General features: G+C 38.5%; 1 protein-coding gene across 1 annotated transcript; it reads right to left on the reverse strand.

Annotated features, from left to right (window-relative positions):
• Nucleotides 1-4,496: 4,496 nt before the first annotated feature.
• Nucleotides 4,497-6,400, reverse strand: LOC149819398 (protein GRAVITROPIC IN THE LIGHT 1-like). The gene has a single exon (XM_089984722.1). The coding sequence runs from the start codon at nt 6,250-6,252 to the stop codon at nt 4,822-4,824; it is 1,431 nt and encodes a 476-aa protein (XP_089840848.1). The 5' UTR covers nt 6,253-6,400; the 3' UTR covers nt 4,497-4,821.
• Between the last annotated feature and the right edge of the window lie 18,947 nt (nt 6,401-25,347).

Raw genomic sequence — 25,347 nt, forward strand, 5'->3', positions numbered from 1 at the left:
TCACCTAATCAAAACAAACAGACCTACAAGCTTAGATCATGATTTTTTAGGAGGAAAACAAAAAAGAGCGAGAAAACCCTTCAATTTAAAACAAAATGAGGGAAAAGAAGAGGATATAAGCAAAAGACATGAAATATTTGTAAAAAAAATAAAAAGATCAAAATCATAAACACACAGATTTCACGTGATCTAAACAAGCAGACCTACAAGCTTAGATCATGACTTTTAGGAGGAAAACGAAAAGGAGTGAAAAAACCCTTGCAGTTAAAAAAAATGCAAAAACCATGAAATATTTGTAAAAAACAAAAAGATCAAAATCATAAACAAACATATTTCACCTAATCAAAACCCCAACTATCAATCTCTGATTGACACAATGAAATCCCTTGGAGCTCAAGTACACCAATGGAGTTAACCCTAACCTGAGCAAGAGAGGAGTGTCTGAGTGAGCTGCTTCTTCAATGATTTGAATGTTGCTTGCTTGAGGATGAGAGAAGAGTTGCTTGCTCAACGATTCAGAGAGAGCGATTTTCAGGCATTTGGATGATCAGAAAGCTGATATATAGGGAGAGAGAGAGAGAGAGAGAGAGAGAGAGAGAGAGAGAAGGTGAATATGGACTTAGCCCTACCCTCAATGGAGTAATTTTCAAGAAATGAGAGCTCAAGTCCACCTGAATGCTTTCTTGATTGAAGATGACCTCAAGCTGAGGATGACCAGAATGGTTCCTTGATTAAGGATGATCTTGACTGATCATGAGCTAAGGATAATCATAACACAGGCCTCTGCATTGAGGATAACAGGAGTTGGGCAAGGGAAAGAGAATGTGGCGAGAGTCTAGGGCGAGATAGAGGATGAGCGACAGAGAAGGGTTTCTCTCTCTCAAAAAAAAAAGAGGATCCTGTTATGGCTTTTGTTGAGTAGCCATTTCTCCGGAGGGTTTCATTTTTTTGAGAGAAGATGCTGGTTCGGATTCTAAATACGGATCCATATTAGGATCTGAATCTGATCCAAATACACCACACGATGAGAGGAAATGCATCCCCCACCATCAACAAGCCAGGGAGTTATAGTGACAGGTAAGGCTGTCATTAAATGTCAATACCTTATAGCGACAGAATCTATCCATCGCTATTTCTTGTAATGAGACTTGAACTGCGAACCTCTCTATCATGTCATATACTCCAGCCAGCTTAAGAACATCTATTTTTTTCTAAGCAAAAAAAAGAAGAAAATATCCATGATATATACCAAAAAGATTTTAAAATAAGCTTTAGATCGCTCTGCTAGGGGTTGAAAATGCAAAATTATGTCTATTAGCCTATTTTCCAGTTTGCGTGATCTAAAGTCGATAATCTTATGTCACGGCCAGTCAAAAGATAAGTCATTGAATTTGATTAAATAAAGAAAAGTCAGCATTAGATCGCAGGAACCAAAACTCTCTCTCTCTCTCTCTCTCCCTCTCCTGCCTCCAGGTCAAGGCTGGATCTTCAACAATGCTCTATGGGCGAAGGGGCCATCTCCGAGGACCAAGGTATTGGCTTGGTTGATTCTTCATGACCGGATACAGACCCATAACAATATGGAGAGGATGGGTTTTCAGTTTCCCAGTTGGTGTGTGCTTTGTCGACAGGCTGAAGAAACTACACAACACCTTTTCTGGTCGTGTGAAGTGTTTCAAGAATTATTTTCTAAAACTTGGAGGGCTCAATCAGTTGTTGTGCGGGAGGGTTGCTTTGCGTTAGATCTTATCCTCGGCCCTGCTATAAGTAGACGCGAAAAGAAGTTGAGGACTATTTGGAGAGTTTGGTTGTTTACAGTGTGGTGGTTCATATGGATGGCCAGAAATGATGCTACTTTTTGGGATGTCCTGTTCAACCTTAACCGTTTGACCCATAGGGTCTTGGCTGATGTATATGCTATCTTACACATATATCTCAAAGACCTGCCACAAACCGATCCTCATATAGATGTTTGTGGTCCTCTATGAGTGTTTTGTTTTGTGTTATTGGTGTTCTCATGCTATGCTGTTGTGTTTGTGCTTGTGGGTCTCAACGCTTTGTTGAGTTTCACTTTTAAGTGGCTTTTCGGCTCTCTCTCTCTCTCCTAGTAGCTATGTCATAATAAATGCCGCAATATTATACTTATTAGCTAAATATTGAATCAATTAGGTCTCCTTTAAACATATTCAGCCCACTGAGACACAGTTTTAGTTGTAGCTCCTGTTTGAAGATCACAAAATAGTTCCCAATAAAAGGAAAACTCATAATTTTAATCTATGCACAGGAGTAAGATATTAAGCACATAATTGCTTCCTGTTTTGAAGTTATCAGCATGAAATGATTGTCTTTCTTTTGAATCTAGCCGCTTATTTGAACGCAAGATCACAGCATGTACAAGATTTTCATAAAATCAGAATCAACAATTTCTCAGTAAAACAGATCCCTCACCATTATAGCATGCGTCACGCCAACTTTGCTGTCAAGGATGCATCTTTATAAATCACATATGCTTATAGCCATCCGCTTCAATCTTGAAAAGAAGTGGTTGCAGCGTCACAACCTCTTGAGCTAACCTGAGGAGTCCTACTCATACCAATAGAAACAGCATCATCATGCTTGAAACTACTTACGCCATTTCATTGTTCTGCCATCATCCAAGTGATACCAACCAACCACAACAGTCGGTTTTCTAAATGAGCTTCCATAGCCAGCTCCCTTGTCATCAGGTCACCATCTTCCTTGACCTTCAGGTACTGGGCAGGCATCAGGCCCCATACATGGTCTTGCGACTTTGAAGAGAACAGGTCCAGAAAACCTGGCCACTAGTGCTCCCAAGCTTCCCCAAAAAATCATTCTAGTCTTCAAATGGCTCGGTGTGAAATCATGCAATTGCTATCAACAGACACCTAAAATTTCTAGCACATCAAATAAGACATAAGTAGCAAGTACGTTACTATTAGCACCAAAACAAAGCCACTGTTGTACCAGATAGTTTCTACGTCTATGCATTGAACCGTGTATAACAAGTTGAAAAGTGATTTTAGTTATTTCTAGAATCACACTTTGAAACCAAAAGGTGGTTCTATTCCTCATCTTTTATTGATGAAGGCATCTGCCACTTGACAGATTTGTAATACTCTGCTGCACATAATTAACAAGCTAACAAGATTAAGAACATGAGAAACTAAGAACCAAAAACTAAACAACCTTCAACAACTGTAAGAGTCCTTAAATATATGCTGACATCTAATAAATATTGATAAATGAGAAAACATATCAGAAAACTACATAAAAGTAGACTCGCGCCTAGCATAAAGCTATCAATTGCATAATCTATCAGTTTCCAGGATGTATCACATAATGTTTGAGTAGAGCATTCTGTTTCCCAGTCATCTTTTCAATCTAGGTTTGTTATGCAGTTCCCCTGTTTTCACGAGTCTGAAACTGAACTGTACAAGAAAATCCATAAAAGATCAGCAAATATTTCTAATGGGAACAATGAAAGAGAATTACATTTCATTGTGACACCTATGTAGATCTGATTTGTTGGACACCAGTGACAAGCAAGTGCCCATCCATGCATTTACTTGTTTAATCAAGCATGAAAAAAAGAATGAACTCTTGACCTACATATGCAATAGTCGCCTAAGCAATGCAGCACATCATTTAGATACCAATTCTTGAAAACTCATAGTAATTCTTCAAAGCTGCAAAACTTGATAAGGAAAATGATGGTATGCAGGAAATATTCCAGTCACAATGGTTCCTTTTACTAAGCCACTAAAAAAAGGAGCAAAGTAGAATAACCAGAATTTTATCTATCTAGTGCTATAGAAAAACAATTAAATAAAAGCAATGATGGCTTTTATCTATCTAGTACTACAGGAAATATTCCAGTCGAACATTTATTTGATTCTTACAAATTTGGGGAAATCCACATGTAACAAAATCTATGTAATCAGATATCTGTTTGAGCTGTGAAGATCATCTAGTAAAAATAAAAACAATGATTTTTGTCGACGATTTACATAGCCAAAGATGAAATAGAGAAATAAAAGCCACAAGAGCAGAAAATTATATTAGTCTTTTTATTGCTATTTTGACAAAGCATATTTGGATAGCCCTAGCCACTTCACTTGAAGGAGATTATCATGCTGCTTCTGCTGCTACCACTCCATCTAAAGATCAAAATACAGCTACATAAGCAAGTCCAAACATACTTTAGTTTGAGAATTTACCGGCAATGTGGCTGCCAGCTCCTTCAGGAGGTCATACATGATAACGCAGCATCTTTCAACTAAATTTATGAAACAATAGGAAACATGTTTATTCGAACATCAACCATGAACTGAAAATGCATTACGTGATCTTACATGAATGTATACAGTAAGATGAAACATGGAAGCATGCTTACACATGAAATGGTCTCTGTATGAGAAATATACCACGAGAAAGAAATGACAATTTTACAGAGCACGGAATCAAATGGAAAGGTCTTTCTGAAGACAAAATGATTCTCATCAATTCTCATGTGCAGAACCATAATGTACAACTTTTCTCAAGGATAACTAATTCAGATGGTACAAATATAATGATACAAGAAGATGGCAGCCACCATTTGCATGTTGCTACTTATTCAGTTCCATGAGGGACAAGATCAATCAGCCACAGTTTGAATTAGGGAGTTTCAAATGTAAACATCTGCGCAAGGATCTGCTTCACATCATGAAGGAAACTGCACAAAGAGGATGATTGCTTTATGATGACCTCTTTCTCAGAGCTTCATCGATTGGTCAAACCAGCAAACTCAGGAATTCAGCCCTACACGTGTTTGTTACAGTTGGTACATTGATTAACTAACTCTTCAGTCACTCTATACGTCATTCCATTTAGATACACTTGACACTGAATGACTGTGTTGCCAAACCTGAACCCAGGAACCACAGTAAACCCTACCGTTGCCCGCTCCCCAATATCACCTGAATCAGCCAAAACTGACCTCATAACAACATTTTCCATGAAAACCGTGGAGAAATGAGCCTCTCTCCTGACCTGAAAAATACCAATTGCAGGTTCAAATGCAGAGGCCAATATGTGTAGCAACCATATTGAATAAGCCATCTTCACAAAAGATTCAAACAGAGGGTTGGTTAAAGGCCATCTAGAGCAACCATAATTCAATATCAAGCCCCTTAGATCCAAATTCCCGAAGAATGAAACTTCCATCTTAGGATGTACTAGCTGCAGATATTTTTTCTTGCAGAATTTAGAGAACTCACATTCTTGGTTTCTCCGCAAGACCTCAAACGCATCAACTGAGCTACACTGAACAAATCGTGTCAAGTGATCCTTCTCCTCAAGCATTGAGACCTCCGTTTCTGAAAAATCTTCGCAATCGAACCCACTGAACATCTCAAGACAAACAAACGACAAGAATGCGTATCTATTATGCCCCTTCTTTGCATAGGCAATCCCCGGATGAAGTGAATTCGCAGCAGAATCTAAGTCCCACTTTGCCCGCTTCATGTACTCAATGAGAACCTTTGTGAAACTATGGCACAACCTTGTAGCCTCCTGCAAGGCCGAATCAAAAATACTCAAAAGCGAGACCTGTCTAGAATTCCACTCGTCCAATCGCCTCGTCAACCTTGAATTCCTCCTAACCATCTTCTCGATTTGTTGCTTCAGCATCGAGGCCTCTGAATCCATCCGATCGATCTCGGACTGGAGACGGTTCACCGTCATCTCATAGGTCCTAAGCATACTCTGCCTCTCCTCAACCTGTGCCTCCAGAACCCAAATCAAGGGTGGCAATTCACCACAATTCCGATAAGAGTGCTTGATTTCGGAGAGTTTCCGAAGCTGGGCAATGGCCGCCCGATCTGCAGCCTTCACGTTTTCGACATCAAACGGCGTGTGCGCCGTTTGCAACTGAAGGTAAGCCGATTCGAAGGCGGAAATGTCCGCGAAAATGCAAGAAACCAGAGAATCAAGAGGTGGGGAGGTAACAATTTGGGGGATTTCCGACGAGTCGCGAAGATGGTCGGGCTTGATGACGACCACTTTCTGGTCTGTGATGAGCTCCTCCTTGGAGTCGAAATCATCGTCACCCATCACCGGAATCTGCTCGTATTCGTCTTCCTCGGCGAAGAACTCCATGGTTTTCGACTTGCAGACGCTGGCGAACCGCTGGAACAGCTCCGCGATCTGGGCAGGTTTCACTGTGCCGTCATCCTTCTCCATTGCTTGCATCTTTGCTAGAAATATTGAAGTCGTAACAAAGCAAAACCGAAACACCAACTAAGCCGAACAATTTCCTCTCTCTTACTTCTTCTCTTCTTTGTTTTCCTTAACCGTTGGGGTAGTAATGACGGACTGTGTGTCCTGTGATACAGCCATCAAAGACAACCACCTTTAGAACTTTCTTTTCCTATCTAGAGGAGGGAGGAGGAATGCGACATCTTACCTCTTTTTTAACGGGGTAAGAGGGAGGAATTTTGTCGATTAGTGAGAGTTGGAAAAGAGTCGAAGGGAAAGCGGGGAGTCTTGTTTTTTAGCTTGTGAAACTGAATCCCCCCATAAGGAGAGGGATGAATCTTCTTTCCATAGTTTTCATCATATATTCATATGTGACGTTCCCTGGAATCTCATGACCGTGGGCCTAGGAGTGGACTCGTGGAATCCACACCTTTTTTTCTCTGTTTGAGATGAGAAAAAAGCGAAAACCAACGTGAGAAAAGCCAAAGCCAGTCCGACGATCAACTATCATAATGGATTGGTGCTAGCCTATAACACCCGCGAGGACGTTGCATTCTTCTTTTCTGGATACCATTCCCACCATAAGCGGTCGAGAACGAAAACATCATCAACATAAGCGAGGAGAAAAAGATGGAGGAGCTAGAGGCCAAGCACCTGAGAATGGTGCATAGGGTGGGCAAAATCAAAAGAAAATTCACCCTCCTCGAAAACGTCGATGCCATCTCGGATGCCTATTATAAAATATATGCATAAGTTTCATTAATTTTAATATTAAAATACCATGGTTGAGAAATTTTTGTGTACAAGAAGTTTTTTTTTATAAATTTCCTTCAAATCAGGTGCAATTCAGGCATTCTAGAGTTCAGTTGGAGAAAGAATCTGAAGTCAAGAACTAAATCTTACATGCTTCAATCTTAAATCCAACTGGGTAAAGGTTAAAAAGTCTAAAATAGCCCTTCATAGGGGGTAAATAATAGTAGTTATAACGTAGTTTAGAAATAAGTATTATTTTAAAGTATTTTTGAAAATAAGAATGCTAGAAGTATTTTTAGAAATTTAGAAATTATTATTTTTTTAGGTTATCATTGTAAATAGGTTAGGAAACCTAAGGAGAGAGGTTCTTCTCTTTAGGAGTTGCCCCCCATGTTTCCTCCTCTTCTTTTTCAACGTAGGAAACTCTCTCTCTCTCTCTTTCTTCTTTTCTTCTTTCTTCTTCCTTCTTCCTTCTTCCTCTCCACGTGAGTTTCATGTGTAGCAGCCATCTAGCATCACCGCTCATGTTGTGGGCAACCTCTGGGATGCAGCACCATTATAGGAGAGATATCCAATCCAAAATCGGGAACCACCGCCGGTAAGTTCCTTCTTCTGCCTCTTCTTTAAATTTTTAGGGGGTCTTGCATGTAGATCAGATTTTGTTTTTATTTTTCTTGCATATTTAGATCTACTATTTGGGATTTTTGTGTATTAGGATTGTTTAGTATAGTTTAGAATCATTGTTTTATGTTTTAGAATTTTTATTTTTATCGAAAAACTTTTTTTTTTGCTTGTCAGATTTTTTTTGTCAAGCTTAAATTTTTTCGGTCAGATGAACAGACTGTTCTGACTGATCCAGAAGAAGTTTAAGGCTAAAATTTTAGTATGTGTTAGTTGTACATGTCTAGAGTATTCTCTTCATATTTTAGCTCAATCTGACCAGTTGGGGTTTTACAATCATTTTACAAAAGCAGATTTTCTGGTTTTGCAGAAATTCGACCTCCGGTTCTGAATTTTTTGGTCTGATAAATAGACTATTTTGGTTGATCCAAGAGTTTAATGCTGCAATTTTAGTATGTGTTAGTTGTACGTGTCTATAGTATTCTCTCTAAATTTTAGCTCAGTTCGACCAGAGGTTCGAATTTTATGGCCATTATACTGAAGCCAGTTTTCTGGCCCTGCAGAAATCCGACTTCTAGTTTTAGTTGCAGCGATTTTTGCAAATTATTTTATTTTTATTTTTATTTTTTTTAATAAGTGTCTTTGATTGTATTTGATGATTTTTTGATGTCTTAATTGAGTTGCTTTGTATGTGTCGGTTGCTGGTTTTCATCAGGAAATCAAAACCTAAAGTTAAGTTTTGAGTGCTTAAGTCTAGTTGAATCTTTATTGGGTCACTAAAATAATATAGAAATAATTTTGTCTTTTGGATTTCTGTTTTGTGTGACTGCAAGTAGTGGCCTCAACGAGCACAATGGTGGACAATGTGGTTGAAGTTAACACACTAAAGTTCCTTGCACACCGGTTGAAGGAAGCTAGCTCACAGTTATATTTGAAGTTTGTATAGTTAGGGCATTAAGTCATCTCTATCATTTTCGGGTTGTAATCCGTTTAAAATTTATTTTCGCTCGTGCTTTTGTAATAAGTTTTGTGTGTGTTTGCTTTCGTATTTCTTTTTATTTTTGAGGCAATAAAGAGTATGATTTGTTTAGAATATTTGTTCTTATCTTATTCCCTGAATATTCTTATCTTATTCCCTATAGTTCGACCTGGACTTCACCACTTTTTGTATGAGTCGATTATTTAGATTTGGTGTGCGGTTTACACTTGATTTTTATTGAAAAATATATTTTAAAATATTTTCAAAAAAGAAGACACCAAATTTTTGGCACCATTGTCGAGGAACAGCGATTAAGGTCTAAGTATTCACTTTATTGCCTAGTGTTTGTTTACGTTTATATAGGATTGCTAGTTTGTTTTGGTTTATTACATAGGATTGTTTAATTTACTTCTTTATTTTATATATTAGGAGTGTTTAGTTTGCTTTGGTTAAATTAACTAGGATTGTTAGATCCATGCTTGGTTGTGAACTTTAGAGCTATCTTACTTTTACTACCCAGCCCACCTACCTATAGGTGACTAAGCATCTAGTTTGATTGATGTTAAGATAACTCCATTGTTTCAAGTGTGTGGTTGCGTGTTTATTTATTTTTTTAGTACTTGCTTGTGTGGTTTGTCTTGATTATGCGTGTATGTTAGGTTAAGTAGAAAGCCTTTAGGATGCATGTTACACTGGGTCTATCTCAACAGTATAGGCAGGGGTGACACTCTTTAGGCCCTGAGCTTATTGATCCAGTCGATAACACTGAATTAATTTTCAGGAGATCATGTAGCGTCAGACCCATAACGAAAAACCCTACCCAAATTCATCCTTTAAGGGAGTACTTCGTTCCTACCGAGTATATTCTCGCATCTTGCATTGCAAGACCTAATGTAATGGTGAACCAATATGAAATCAATGTCAGTGTCATTAAAATGCTCACATCCTATTATGGCCTTAGCAATGAGGATCCCTATCGGCATCTCAATGAATTCTTAAAGATATATTCTACTGTTATGATCAACAACTTTGGAGATAACGCACTTAAGCTAACCTTATTTTCATTCTCCCTCAAAGACAAAGTCAAGCGTTGGTTGAAGTCTCTAGATACAGTTCAGATTACTACTTGGGATCAGATGCAAAAGGAATTTTTGAAAAAATATTTTCCGATTAGTAAAACGAACCAATTCTGGAAGGCTATCATCAATTTCGACCAATTAGAGGGAGAACAATTCCACGAGACCTGGGAGAGGTTAAAGGATCTTATAAGGAAGTGTCCCCACCATCAGCTGCCTAAATAACAACTGGCTTTGTACTTTTATGATGGGATGACGGAGAAGAACTGTCAAATAGTTGATGCATCTTGTGGAGGTACGTTTATGCTTAAGAATGAGGATAAGGCATGGATGTTGTTTGATACTCTGAGTGAAAACTCCATGCACGATGCTTCCGCTTCACGAGCAGAAAGGGCAACACCAGTGCCTGGGGGTCCAAAAAAGGGAGGATGTATGAAGTAAGAGCCTCACTTGAATTGCAAAACAATGTTGATATTCTGACCTAAAAATTGAATCACTTATTGTCAAGCTCCTCCCCAGTGGAGCAGGTGTGTGCATTGTGTGCTAGCCCAACATATCATATGGCTGAATATCCATCTGTGCCACAGTATCCTGAGTTTATTGAGGAACAGATTCAGGCAACACAGGGTTTTGCCAGACCCGCCAACAATCCATTCTCAGACACCTATAACTCAGGTTATCGAAACCACCCCAACTTCTCATAGAGAAATCCACAAAATCAAGCCCCCATTCCTGCCCAGACTCAGGCTCGACCAGGTGGCTACTAAAGACTCACTCTTCCTCTCAGTCAGCCTTTGTTTATCTAGGCCCCTCATCTAAAGACTTCAACAAGTCAATCTTTTGAGGAGAAGCGCTTTGAAGCCTTTTCAGACATAAAGGCTAATTTGAGTTCTCATACAAAATCGATAGTGAAACTTGAGACTCAAATGGGATAGTTGGTTGGGGCGTTAAGTAGGCGCAGTGAGAGAGCTTTACCCAGTCTGCCTGTAGTCAACCCTAGAGGTAAGAAACCCATGCACTTTGGCCTGCATATGATAGAGACTCACCAAGAGCATGCCAAATTCGTTATGACCCTCCAGAGTGGACAGGAGTATCACCCTATCCAAAAGACAATTGTGGAACTTAAGAGTCAGACTAAGGACCAATCAAACTTGATAGAAAGGCCCAAAAAAAGTGATAAGGCTCCTCAACCTGAGTCATCCACTTCGTATATCCTTAGAGCCCCATTTTCTGAAGCCTTGGAGAAGCTCAAGTCTCTTGGCAAGCAGGGAATCAAGATGCAAGAAATGCTTGAGTTATTCAAGCAAGTACATATTAATCTTCCCTTGCTTGAAATCATTCAGCAGGTTCCTGCCTATGTGAAGTTCCCGAAGGAGCTTTGCACTCAGAAGAGGAAGTCTAGGTCCAATGTACTTAAGAGAGTTTATCTCACAGAGCCAGTGAGTTTAGTACTTCAGCACCAGACTCTACCTAAGCTCAAGGACACAAAAACCTCCATTATCTCATGTATCATAGGAAACATCACTATTGAGCATGTTCTGCTCGATCTTGGGGCAAGTGTTAACATCTTGGCAGGGTTTTTTTATGACATATTTGGGATTAAGGAGATGAAGCCTACGCCTATGACCATGTAGCTTGCAGATCGATCCATAAAGGTTTCACGAGAGATTCTTGAAGATGTTTTGGTCAAAGTGGAGGACTTCTACTTTCCCGTTGACTTCATTTTTCTAAACATTGAGGGCATGGATCACGTTAGGTAAACACCCATTATTTTGTATAACCTTTCTTGGCTACAACTAATGCGTGCATCAATTGTTACACAGGGGCCATGAACGTGTCATTTGACAACAAAAAGATGAGATTGAATATCTTCAATGTTGCCATGGGGCCTGCTGGTGAGGATGCTTGCTTCCAGATAGACATAGTCGATGACCAGGTTGAAGCAGAGCTCCTTTGGACGTTGAGTGATCCACCTCAAGATGAGGATAATGAATTGCTTAGAGAAGATAGTACAGATATCATGGAAGGGTTATTGGTCTCACCAGGCAAGCTTAATTGGACCTAAAAGATTGAGCCTTTCCCGAACGTGGCAGAGAAACTTGTCAAACCCTCAGTAGAGTGTCTGCCTGAACTTGAGTTGAAGCCTTTATTGACTTCACTTAAGTATGCCTTCTTAAGCGATAAGCAATACTACCTATGATTATTGTTGCATAATTGACGAGCACTCAAGAGCACCAATTGCTTCAGGTCCTTCAAGAGCAAAAAGTGGCAATAGGGTGGTCAATGGCTAACCTGAAGGGTATAGACCCCTCCTTCTGCATGCACAGAATCATAATGGAAGATGGTGCAAAACCCTTTAGAGAAATGCAAAGGAAGCTAAACCCTAACATGAAGGAGGTGGCAAAGAAGAAAGTGGTTGGACGCAGGAATTATATATCCCATCTCTGACAGTCAGTGGGTGAGCATGTCTCAGGTTGTTCCTAAGAAGTCAGGACTCACCGTGATCATTAATGAGAAAGGAGAAAGTGTCACAATGAGAACCACTACGGGGTGGCAAGTTTGTATCGATTATAGGAAGTTGAATGTTGCAACGAGGAAGGACCACTTTTCGTTGTTATTTATCGACAAAATTCTCTAACGACTCACAGGCCAGAGCTATTTTTGTTTTCTGGATGGATATTCAAGATACAATCAAGTGACCGTACATACCGAGGACCAGGAGAAGACCACTTTCACCTGTTATTATAGCACCTTCGCCTTTAGACGTATGTCGTTTGGGCTTTGTAATGCCTCAGCTACTTTTCAAAGGTGCATGATGGCCATCTTCTCGGATATTGGGGATGATGTACTAAAGATTTTTATGGATGACTTCTCTGTACATGGCTCTTCTTTTGATGATTGTCTTTAAAAGTTGACTCATGTGCTTAAATGATGCATGAATACAAATCTGATGTTGAGTTGGGAAAAAAGTCATTTTATGGTAAAGCAGGGCATTGTGTTGGGACACATTGTGTCCAAACGAGTATTGAGGTAGAAAAGGCAAAAGTGGATTCAATCGTCAAACTTTCCCCGCCTACCTCAGAGAGGCAAGTGTGATTCTTTCTTGGGCATGTTGGCTTTTATAGACAGTTCATTAAGGATTTCAGTAAGATTTTCAGACTGTTGTGCGCATTGCTAGCCACAAAGCAGCCATTTCACTTTGATGAGGATTGCATGAAGGCATTCTTAACTCTTAAGGATGCATTGATTTCTACTCCTATTCTCTGATCTCCAGACTGGGTATTGCACTTTGAGATCATGTGCGACACTTTCGATTATGCGGTGGGAGTCATTCTTGGACAAATGGTTGATCGAAAGCCCTATGTCATTTACTACGCCAGTAAGAATCTCGTTGATGCACAGTTAAACTATACTACTACAGAGAAGGAACTCCTGGTCATAGTATTTGCATTAGAGAAGTTTCAGCCATATCTACTTGGCTCCAAAGTCGTTGTCTACTCAAATCATGCCGCTTTGTAGTACTTGATGAGTATGAAAGGCACAAAACCATGACTCATCTGATGAATTCTGCTATTACAGAAGTTTGATCTTGAGATTCGAGATAAGTATGGAAGTGAGAATGTAGTAGCAGACCATCTGTCCAAACTGATTATAGATTCGTCTACTAATCAGAGATAGATTAATGATTCATTTTTGTATAAGCAGATCTTGCATGTCAAGCATCTTCTATGGTTTGTTGATATTATAAATTATCTGGTGAGCAGAAAGCTCCTTGCGCATTTAAGAAAGTCTGAGAGAGATCAGTTTATGGTTCAGGTGTACTATTTTTGGGAGGATCCAGAGCTATTCAAGCTTGGAGCAGACCAGGTTATTCAGAGGTGTGTCACAGAGGAGGAGGTTGAGTCTATTCTAACTTTTTATCATTCCCTGGAATGTGGAGGTCACTTCCCCAGTAGAAAGACCATAGCCAAGGTCTTGCAATCTGAATTTTAGTGGCCCATATTGCATAAGGACTCGCATAAGTTTTATTGTAGATGATTGCGATGTCAGCGATTAGGGAACATGTCCAAGAAAGACATGATACCCTTAATCATCATTTTCATTTTTGAGATTTTTGATGTCTGGGGGATAGACTTCATGGGCCATTTTCCACCATCGTTTAGTTATATGTATATCCTTGTTGCGATGGACTATGTCTCCAAGTGGGTGGAGGTTGTGGCTACCTGAACCAATAATCATAAAATGATGCTTAATTTTATTAAGCACAATATCTTCAGTAGGTTCGGAGTTCCACGTGCCTTAATCAGTGAAGGGGGTAAGCACTTCAAAAACGTACAGGTCTTTTTTCTTCTACGTAAGTACTCAATACATCATAAAATAGCCACATCTTATCACTCACAGACTAGTGGCCAAGCGGAGGTTTACAACAGGAAAATTAAAAGGAACTTGGAGAAGACAGTTTGGCCTGACCGCAATGATTGGTCACAATGATTGAACGATGCCTTGTGGGCCTATTGGACTGCTTATAAGACCCCCATTGGCATGCCTCCCTACAGTTTGGTATTTAGGAAACCATGCCACCTCCCTGTTAAGTTGGAGCACAGGGTCTATTAGGCAATCAAGAATTTTAATTTTGATTTGACCCAGGCTAGCAAAGAACGCAAGCTATAACTGAGCGAGCTCAAGGAGCTGCAAAATGCGACATATGAGAATGCCAAAATCTACAAAGCTCAAACTAAGGCCTTCTATGGCAAGCACATTCTTAGGAAGGAATTTGAGCCTGGGCAGAAAGTTTGGCTTTTCAATTCGCGGCTTCAGTTTTTTTCAAGGAAGCTAAGGTCGAGGTGGGATGACCCGTTTGAGATCCTTGAGGTATTCCCCCATGGTGCAATCACTTCGAGGGATCCCAAAATAGGTGAGGATTTCAAAGTGAATGGACAAAGATTAACGCCCTATATATATCTCAGGCCTCACAGATGCACAGGACATTAAGTCCATTGATTTGATTGACTGTAAGGGCTAGCAGTCTATTTGTCGGGTTGTCAACAATAAATGCAGCGCTTTATGAGAGGCAACTCATGGTAGATAGAATTTTTTCTTTTTATTAATTATTTTTGTCATGCATATACTGACTACTCACCTTGAGTTTTGAGTTTTGAGTGTTTACGAGCATTTTAGGTGAAGAGGTGGATTTAATAGGGTCATCATGATTAAAATGAGCAATATGGACTCTTAAGAGCATTGGGCAGACCAAAACGTATCTTGACAAATAAATCAGTCGTATCTATTCTTTTTCCTTCGTAGTGTGCATTGTCATGTGTTTGCCAGTATCATTTTTTTATGGCATACCACTGAGGACAGTGAATTTCATGCATGGGGGAGGGTGTGATACACTTGAAGCATGCTTGCCATTGTATTGCTGCTAAAATTCACAGTTAGGTTCTAGGATGCACATTTGAACTTGTTTCATTTTTATGCTAAGGGCCAAAAGCAGGTTAGACATTTTGAACGCCCCACCCATGATATTTCTTAGGCAAATTGGATTAGAATTAAATTATTTGAATATATTTATAAGATTGTATGCTCTGGAGTGTTAAAGTAAAGAAGGCTATGAGCCCTTAGAAAAAAAAGGTATGAAATACACCAAGATAAAAATACGGAGCACTATAGACCATAAAATTGCATGCATAGTAAGCCACATGATCAGAGTAGCTGGGTTCACGCACTCTACAAAGTGTTTGCATTCACGTGAAAAGGAGAACAAAGTGAAACTAAGCCTCAAGCTTAGTCAGTGGTCGTGACCTACTTGGTTTGAGTAATTAAGTTTGAGGAGTGCTCTGCACTTGGTGCCCTAAGGTCGTCTGATCTGGGAGCCACTAGCCCAAAGCTCGCTACATGAACCATGTAGAAAGCCTAAGAAACACTGACATTGCACAAAGCATGAGGGAAGCATATGTGGCAAAAGAAAATGGTCGAAGTTTGATCAGTTGACATTGAGGTGTTTATATGAGGGGCATATATGAAACTACTTAAGCACTCGATTGTATTATGATCTCCATGAGTATATGATAGATATTGATTTTAATTACATGTGTCTAAAGGTTTATATTGTGGTGGCTAGTCATTATATTCAACAAGCTCCAATGACACATAAGATGAATGATGGTATAATGTGTATTTTATGGACCTATGTTTTAAATCAAGTATACACAGGGCATGGATGTTTGTGGATAGTATCATTGCGAACCCTCACGAGACCTTACTTGTTCACTAGGGTAAGCTAAGGGTTTAAAGGGCTTGTTGCATATGCTAAACGCAAACATGATTCCTACGAAAGCGAGTTAGGCTAGTTAGTTATTTTGATTGCTTTACTTGTGCTTTTTGATAATTTAGAGTAGTTTGCTCGAAGACTAACAAATATTAAGCATGATAGAATTTGATCATACATAAATTACAAGTATTTTTATACAATGTACGCATGAGTTTCATTGATTTTAATGTTAAAATACCCATGGTTGAGGTATTTTGGTGTTTTTGTGTGCAAAGAGTTTTTTATGCAAATTTTGTCCAAATCGGGTGCAATTCAGGCATTCTAGAGTTATTTCAAAGCAGTTGGAGCGAAAATCTAGAGTCAAGATCCAAATGTTACATGCTTCAATCTCAAATCTAGCTGCACAAAAATTAAAAAGTCCAAAATAGCTCTCCATAAGGAGCACCACCTTGAAATTGTTATGAAATAATGGTATTTGTAGTGTAGTTTTAGAAATAAGTATTACTTTTGAGTATTTTTTAAAATAAAAATGTTAGAAGTGTTTTTAAAATTTTAAAAATTATTTTTTTTAGGTTATCATTATAAATAGGTTAGAAAACCTAAGGAGAGGGGTTCTTCTCCTTAAGCGTCGTTGCCGGTAAGTTCAACCCAATCCAAAATCGAAAACTGTTGCCGATAAGTTCCTTCTACTTCTTTAAATTTTTAGGGTGTCCTGCAAGTATATCAGATTCATTTTTGTTTTTTTTGCATATTTAGATCTACTATCTGGGATTTTTGTGCATTAGGATTGTTTAAGATCGTTTAGAATTATTGTTTTATGTTTTAGAATTTTTATTTTTGTTAGAAAATTCTTTTCTTTATTAGCTGAATTTTTTGTGTCAGGCCTGAATTTTTCTGGTCTGATGAACAAACTGTTACAGTTGATCTAGAAGGAGTTTGAGGCTGAAATTTTAGTATGTTTTAGTTGTATATGTCTAGAGTATTCTCTTCGAATTCCAGCTCAATCTAACTAGTTGAAATTTTACGATTATTCTACTGAAGCTGGTTTTCTAGCTTTGCAGAAATCTGACCTCTGGTCTGATAAATAGACTTTTCCAGCCGATCTAAAAGTTTAATGCCGACATTTTAGTATGTGTTAGTTATACGTGTCTAGAATGTTCTCTTTAAATTTTAGCTCAATCTGTCTACGGGTTGGGATTTTACGACCATTATATTGAAGCCGATTTTTTGGCCCTGCAGAAATCTGACATCCAATTTTAGTTGCAGTGATTTTTTAAAATTAATTTTATTTTTATTTATTTTTTTAATTAAGTATCTTGGAGTGTATTTGGTGAGTTTTTCTTGTCTTAATTGAGTTGTTTTATATATGTCAGGTGCTAGTTTTCGTAAAAAAATTAGAACCTAAAAGTTTTGAGTGCTTAAGTTAAGTCTAGTTGAGTCTTTATCGGGTCACTAACATAGTATAGAAATAATTTGTCTTTTGGGTTTTTGTTTTGTGTGATTGCAAGTAGTGGCCTCAACAAGCACCAAGGTGGACAAGGTGGTTGAAGTGGATGCACTAAAGTTTCATGCATACATGTTGAAGGAAGATAGTTCGCAGTTATATTTGGAGTTTTTATAGTTAGGGCATTAGGCCATTCCTATCATTTTCAGGTTGTAATCCATTTAAATTTTATTTTTGCTCGTGCTTTAGTAATAGGCATTGTGTGTGTTTGCTTTCATATTTTTTAAATTTTTGAGGCAATAAAGAGTGTGATTTATTTAAAATATTTATTCTTATTTTATTCCCTATGGTTCGACCTGGACTTCACCACTTTTGTGTGAGCCGGTTATTTAGATTTGGTGTGCAGTTTACACTTGATTTTTATTGAAAATATCTTTTAAAATATTAAAAAAAAAAAAAGACACCAAATTTTTGGTATCGTTGTTGGAGAATGACGATTAAGGTCTTAGTATTCACTTTATTGCCTAGTGTTTGTTCACGTTTACCTAGAATTGTTAGTTTGTTTTTGTTTATTACATATGATTGTTTAGTTTACTTTCTTGTTTTATATATTAAGAGTGTTTAGTTTGCTTTAGTTAAATTAACTAGGATTGTTAGATTCATGCTTGGTTGTAAACTTTAGAGTTATCTTACTTTTATTACCCAGCCCAACTAAATAGGGTACCCAAATTATAGGTGACCGATCATCTAGTTTGATTGATGTTAAGATAACTTCATTATTGCAAGTGCGTGGTTGTGTGTTTATTTGCTTTCGTAGTACTTGCTTGTGTGGTTTGGCTTGATTGCGCTTATATGTTAGGTTAGGTAGAAAGCCTTCAAGGTGCGTGTTATACCGAGTCTAACTCAACGGTGTATGTAGGGGTGATGCTCTCTATGCTTTGAGCTTGTTGATCCAGTCGATAACCCCAAATTAATCTTTAAGAAATCCTGTAGAGCCAAACCCATGGCGGAAGACCTCACCCAAATTCGTCATTTGAGAGAGTACTTTGTTCCTACCGAGTATACTCTTACCTCCTGCATTGTAAGACCTAATGTAGGAGTGAACCAATATGAAATCAAGGCCAGTGTCATTCAAATGCTCTCGTCCTATTATGGCCTTAGTAATAAGCATCCCTATCGGCATCTCGATGAATTTTTAGAGATATGTTTCACTGTTAGGATCAACAACTTTGGAGATAACACACTTAGGCTAACCTTATTTTCATTCTCCCTCAAAGACAAAGCTAAGCACTGGTTGACGTCTTTGGATACGGTTTGGATTACTACTTAGGATCAGATGCAAAAAAAAATAATAACAATATTTTTCGATTGGTAAAAGGAACCAATTCTGGAAGGTTGTCACCAGTTTCAACCAATTGGAGGGAGAACAATTTTACGAGACCTGTGAGAGGTTAAAGGATCTTCTCGGAAAGTACCCCCACCACTAGGTACCTAAATGACAACTGGTTTAGTACTTTTATGAAGGGGTAACAGAGAAAATTTGTCAAATGGTTGATGTCGCCTGTAGGGGTACGTTTATGCTTAAGAGTGAGGATAAGGCATGGACGTTGTTTGAAACTTTGAGTAAAAATTATATTCACCATGCTTCCGCTTCATCAGCAAAAAAGGATGACACCAACGCCTGGGGTCCCAAAAAAGAGGGATGTACGAAGTAGCAGTCTCCCTTGAGTTGCAAAACAAGTTTGATATTCTGACCCAAAAATTAGATCAGTTATTCTCAAGCTCCTTTCCAACGAAGTAGGTGTGTACTTTGTATGATAGCCTAGCACATCATGTGACTGAATATCCATCTGTGCCACAGTATCCTGAGTTTGTTTAGAAAAAGATTCAGGTGGCACAAGCTTTCGTCAGACCCGCCAATAATTCATTTTCAAATACCTATAACTCAGGCTGACGAAATCACCTTAACTTCTTGTAGAGAAATCCACAAAACTAAACACTTATTTTTTTTCACTTAATGGCTACACATTTTTTAGGCTTTCTTCTTCATTGTTTTGGATTCAGATTTAATAACTTTACTGAGTATATAAGTTGATTTAAACATTTGCATATAAAAGAACCCGTCAAAAGAAATTCAGAGCTTGTTCTTATTTTTGTTTTATAAATATTGTAATCTCAAATGTTAGCTCAAGTTTATTGGTATGTGCTAATTCCATGGGGTCAAGACGTGGACCTAGTTAATGCACCGCCAATATAGAGATGTGGATCATTAAGTCCAAGCTCTTTAACCTCTCAAGGCAAACATGTCTTTTAAATCCGTGGATCTGAAAAGGTAACTATGAAATCCCCACATCCTCCCAACCAACTTCAATAATAGATTTAAAAGTTTTCGTTGGATATGTGGATTTCATACTTCCTTCCATAGCTATCGTGGACGTCGAGATTCCAAACAAGGCCTGAGAAAAAAAACTTGTCTATCTCTCTTCCAGAAGGATCAATGCAATGTTACTTCACACTACATTTAATTTTTTGATGCAACTGATCACCCTTCATCATTAAGATACACTACTTTTAATGTATCGTAGCTTGGATCATAGGACCAATCAGGTCTTGCCGTTTTGGTTTGGACCAACCCACATTCAACAGCCGTAGGGTCCATGCATCGGCACGATGTGATTGGTCATGTGAACCGAATCTACTGGACAAAGAATTCAGTTGATCACATCTTGTTCTATATCCGGTTCAAATCGAGATCTAGGTTGGATATGTCTATCAAGCTTTGGAACTTAGCTAAGAGGTGAATCAAATTAGCAGAATCTGATCCATTTATGTGGTGTCATGAAAGTGCTTGTGAAATTACTCATGTTTGGATCTCAACACCCAAAGATGACGCATTTCTACTAAGAAAGTTGGATGTTTAAGAAAAATAAGCTTTTCATTCATTAAAAGCAAGGTTTTAAATAAATCTTAGAGAGCACAAAAAAATGCACGGTTTCACACAGTTTTAAAACCCAGTGACTCATCACTTAGCTAGTCCTTGATTGACTTGTGATTCGGCCCGGTTAGGTGGCTCAGCCGGGTCATGTAAACTTTATATTTTATATATAATATGTAAATATATGTACATTTTATAGTATGTTGTTACTATTTTATATATAATATGCATATTTTTATAATATGTTTAATATATAATTTTATTAATATATGTATAACCGTATATATATATATATATATATGTGTGTGTGTGAATGAATCGGTCAAGTTTTGTTTATTTTTGGATCATTCACTGGGTTGACCCAGTAAATGACCGAGTCAACAGTCACTGGGTCATTTACTAGACTCACGTCATTTGGTTCCAACTGGAGAAAATACAAGGAAATAGCAAGATAAAGGAGTTCATAATTAACCAGTATTCTACGTAGGGGTGTCAACTGGTCAGGTTTACCCTATCGGACCCTTACCAAACCCTATAGGCTCTGGGTATGGTGATAAATATGAAGACCCGATTAAGACTGGAGTCCGGACTCGAAGGTCTGATTAATATATGGAGCCGAGTATAGTTTGTGAAATTTTATACCAGACCCGGGCCCTAACCCAGTTCCAATTTAGAGTTAATGATTGTTATTAGTGACATTTTATTATTCACCAGCATACTATTGAAGGTTTTAGAAGTCAAAGATGGTAGGGCCTGTCTCTTCTCTCTCTGGAAAAAATAGGCATAAAATATGAACGTTGCATGATGTGCCACGTTTTTTGCTTAAATTTGACAATTTTCTTGCTCACATATATTTTTTAAAATGTTTAACTATTCATGAATCATTGCAGACCAATACTTTAGTATAATTGGACAAATCTTAAGTATATCTTTTCTTTTCTAGATGACTTTACTCTGGGCATTGACAAAACCTACAATAATTGCAGTGGTGTTGATGTCCACGTTTCATTCTTTACAAGTACACACCGTCCATTATATATATAGGAAAATGGAAACTTATAAAATGGGCACTATTGGTTTTTCGGTGTTTTTTAAAATTCTGACATTACATATGTGATCTATATGCATTTTTTTATAGTAATATCTTCTTGGAGCATTTGATTTTGATGCATGAATAGCTTGTTTTTATAAGGTTTTAAAAATCACTGGCCTACCAATTGCACCAAATACCATTTTTTCATTCAAATTAAATGCTCTCTCTCTCTCTAATATATATATATATATATATATATATATATATATATATATATATATATATATATATATGAAAAAGGGTAGGTGCCTAACCCTTTTTGCGAATAGGGTAACCAAGCTTAGATAGGGGTTTCCAGGATGTTTTTAAAAATCTGGCCCTACATATGTGTTTTGCATGATAGATTTACTAAGAAATCACACTTGGATCATGTTTTTTTTAAAAAAAATATTTTTTTAAGTATTGATTATTTTTAAAAATTGTAGACCATTGATTTTTTAATCTTATAAAAACCTAACTGGTCAGATTTTAGAAAAAAAAACAATCTTTTCAAAGTTGGGTAGACATGCGGTAGGCACAAAAAAAGCATCAGGCACCTACCAACCTAGTTATTCCTTGCATCTTACCACTGAATAGGGATGGCAGTGGACCGGGGTGGGGGACAAGGTCTCCACCCCCGCCCCGTCTCAAAAATTTAACCTTCATCCCCGTGGCTGGGGAGACTTTGGACTTCCACTCCCGCCCCGTCTCAAAATATGAATCTCTATCCCCGTCCCCACCCCCGCCCCCATCCCTCTTCTTCTATCTTCAGTCTGCTCCCCCTTCACCAATATGGATGTCTTCCATTGACATCCCTGATCTTGTCTCTGCTGAATTCATTGAACATCTAAATGACTCACCATACGCTAAAACATCTAAAGGACTTATGACACATTAATAAATAAAATAAATCAAAATGAACACCTGAGTAAGACCACAGTTAGTACCAGACGATACCAACCCATCCAACTCAGGTTGTCTGCCATTTCCTTTATGAAGTATATGTACAGTAACACCATCATCTTGTAACTTCTTAATAAAATCACCAGATGAAGCCAGTTTTCACAGAACAACAGCAAGAGAAAAGACAAACCTCTTTATGGCCATGGGAATCTCTGACAACACCAACAGAGTCATGATGAAAAAAATTGAAAAAAAAAATAAACAAAGATATTTTACTAAGAAAAATTATTTACAGATCACACAATGGAACATAAGGCAAACTTGCAAACAATAGGTTACAAAAATATAACATTTAGATCACACAAAAAATCAGGCATTTCCACATCTATAGAAATAAGTTCAAAAACATACTAGATCTCGATAAGGTGTAAGAGCACTGAAAAACTTCGTCATAAGATCCATTGAATTTATTGAATATAATGCATTTTTCATTCCACGGGCAGAAAGTAAGTCCTCTGATTTCTTTTGTAGTGAATAACTCTTATAAACATTGCAAACTGGATCACTGACCTGACGGCTCCTACAAATAAAACATAGGGTTAGGGTTAGTAAGAGAATAGTATTTATGAAGGTGGGTATTTTGTAATTTTATTTTTTGATTTAAGGTATTTTAATAATATCATTAACGGGTGGGGGCGCGGGTGGGGATGGGGCAGGGTGGGGCGGGGCGGGGGAAAGTGTCGGTCCATCCCCGCCTCCAACCTCGAACGGGGATGGATTTTAACCTTCGTCCTCGCCACCATCCATGTTTCATACCCTTCATCTTCGATCCAAACGGGGCAAGGTGGGGCGGGCCCCGCTTTCCCCAGGTCCACTGTCATCCCTACCATTGAAACAATGTTTTCAAAGCTGGGTAGACGAGACCTAGGCACAAAAAAGCATCAGGCACCTACCACCACATATATATATATATATATATATATAAAGAGAGAGAGAGAGAGAGCGGGGGGAGGGGGGGTTTCATACCTACCAACCTGGTTATTCCTTGCATCTTAACACTGCTAAATATTACTTTAGTAAGATGAGAGAGAGAACAAGAGAGGTGAATCAATCCAATAAATAATACTTTCGCAAGATGAGGGAGAGATAGAGAGATGGTTACTCTCCAACGGTGTTATCAAATCGGCCGACCCCAATCAATTCACTTAGATGCATTTATATTATATTATAAAAAATTTAAATAAAAATCAATCATATTCAAAACTGATCTGATTGGATTGGATTCGGACCAATTCTTTTCTTTTCTTTTCTGGGAAAAATACACTTGTTATATGAACCGATTTGAACGGCAATGCTCTTCAAATGTGATCAACTTGTAACTACTGGATTCGACTCAGAATTGTGTGGTTGGGTGGAGTGAACCAGGTACGTACCCGTTTACTGTTGATTAAGCTGACCGATGTTGTCAGAATCGATATCGGGCCTGAATGGATCTTCAAAACGGTTCCGAGAATCGGCCCGAATTCAGACTCTAAACCGAATTGAGTTGAATCGACCAATTTTTACCCAGCAGCAGATGACATGTCAGAAAATTATTAACAAATGGTACTTAAATTATTACTTTTTAGACTTTTATGGATCTGTACGAATATATCATATTCAAGTCACTCATTCAGTATGCTTTAATTCTTGGTTGGAAGACCACATGCATTTTTCTTTTCAGTTTGGCCAAGGGAACACGCTCCTGCTCCATCATTAATGGTATACTGTCAGGCCTCCGGTAGCGGTAGGTAAGACCATTGAGGTCGTCCCTATTCACCAGGAGTACACTGAGCTTGGACTTTATGGCAAAGGACGTCTCCATGAGTTTTGAAGCATGGTCATTCCATGTCAAGTGACAAGAGACAGCTGCTCGTAGCCAAGAAGGTGGAAACATGGAGTGAAATGCAGGAATCCATGTTCTCCTTGATTGCGCCAACTTTTGCACGTTTTTCATTTATCTACTTGTTTTTGTCTTAGGTGTCTCGGACATCACTGCTCTAAGGAGAGGAGTGGAACACCACTGAACTCGCAGGACACCGTGTTCTAAGTATCCCGCGCGTCCACCTTTTACGTCAGGCCAACACCCCCTTACAGTCTTGGAGCAATGCCCCCTTTCAGTCATCGACAAGTTAAAAATGTCTGGGTTAGAATTGGATGAATAAAGTGAGGAAAGGGTAGTCTTTTACATGCAAATTGTACTTTTAGATTGCTTGAGATTGATATCAGCACACATAAAATGATGCAACAAAGTTGGGATAAACAAGGGTGGCTTTATGATCCAAGGGGTTTGGCGTAGTGGGATGAGGCCTAGACTGTTAGACGTGCAGCCTAGGTTCAGATCCCATGGGCGTCATCCCCGTGCGTAAGCTAAAGCTTGGCCCTCGATGGACAGAGACCTTAGTATGGCAGGCTGATGCAGTGCGACTAGGTCTCTGCACCTGGGGCAGTTTCTCCGAGTAAATTTTTTTTTTTAAAAAAAAAAAGGAGGCTTTGGTTGATTATCTGCTCCAGCCTTTGACCAGGCTAAGAGCGTCAAGAAGTCTTTAGTCAGAGAGGTGCAAAAAACAAATAGTAAAACAGTTTTATCAAATTACACTACTATTACTTTATGCCTAAGATCAAGCTTTGTTCTTAGGGTTGGGCTATGCCAGGCCTGGTCAAGCCCTGTTTACCAGCGAGGCAGCCCAACCCAACCTCGTGTCCTTTCCCTTTTAAAAATAGTGCGGGCCCATGAACGGCATGTGGCCGATGCCTAGGGATGTAGACGGTTCAGGTGCACCCAGTTACCCGACCAGAATCTAAGTCCATTAAGCAAGTTTGGTAGCCAAATCTGGATCCAATTAATAATCGGATCCGGGTTTGGTATTAAGTTTTGCATTCAAACCCAAATCCAACTAAACACTGAACCGGTTAAGTGTAAATACTAGGTTTTAAGCCAGTTGGATCGGAGTTGGTTTTATCTTTTTCCATTCGAATTTGAATTGGACTCCGAA

The sequence above is a fragment of the Nuphar pumila genome, chromosome 13, assembly GCF_984573655.1.
Source record: "Nuphar pumila chromosome 13, dmNupPumi1.hap1.1, whole genome shotgun sequence".
Lineage (NCBI taxonomy): Eukaryota > Viridiplantae > Streptophyta > Magnoliopsida > Nymphaeales > Nymphaeaceae > Nuphar > Nuphar pumila.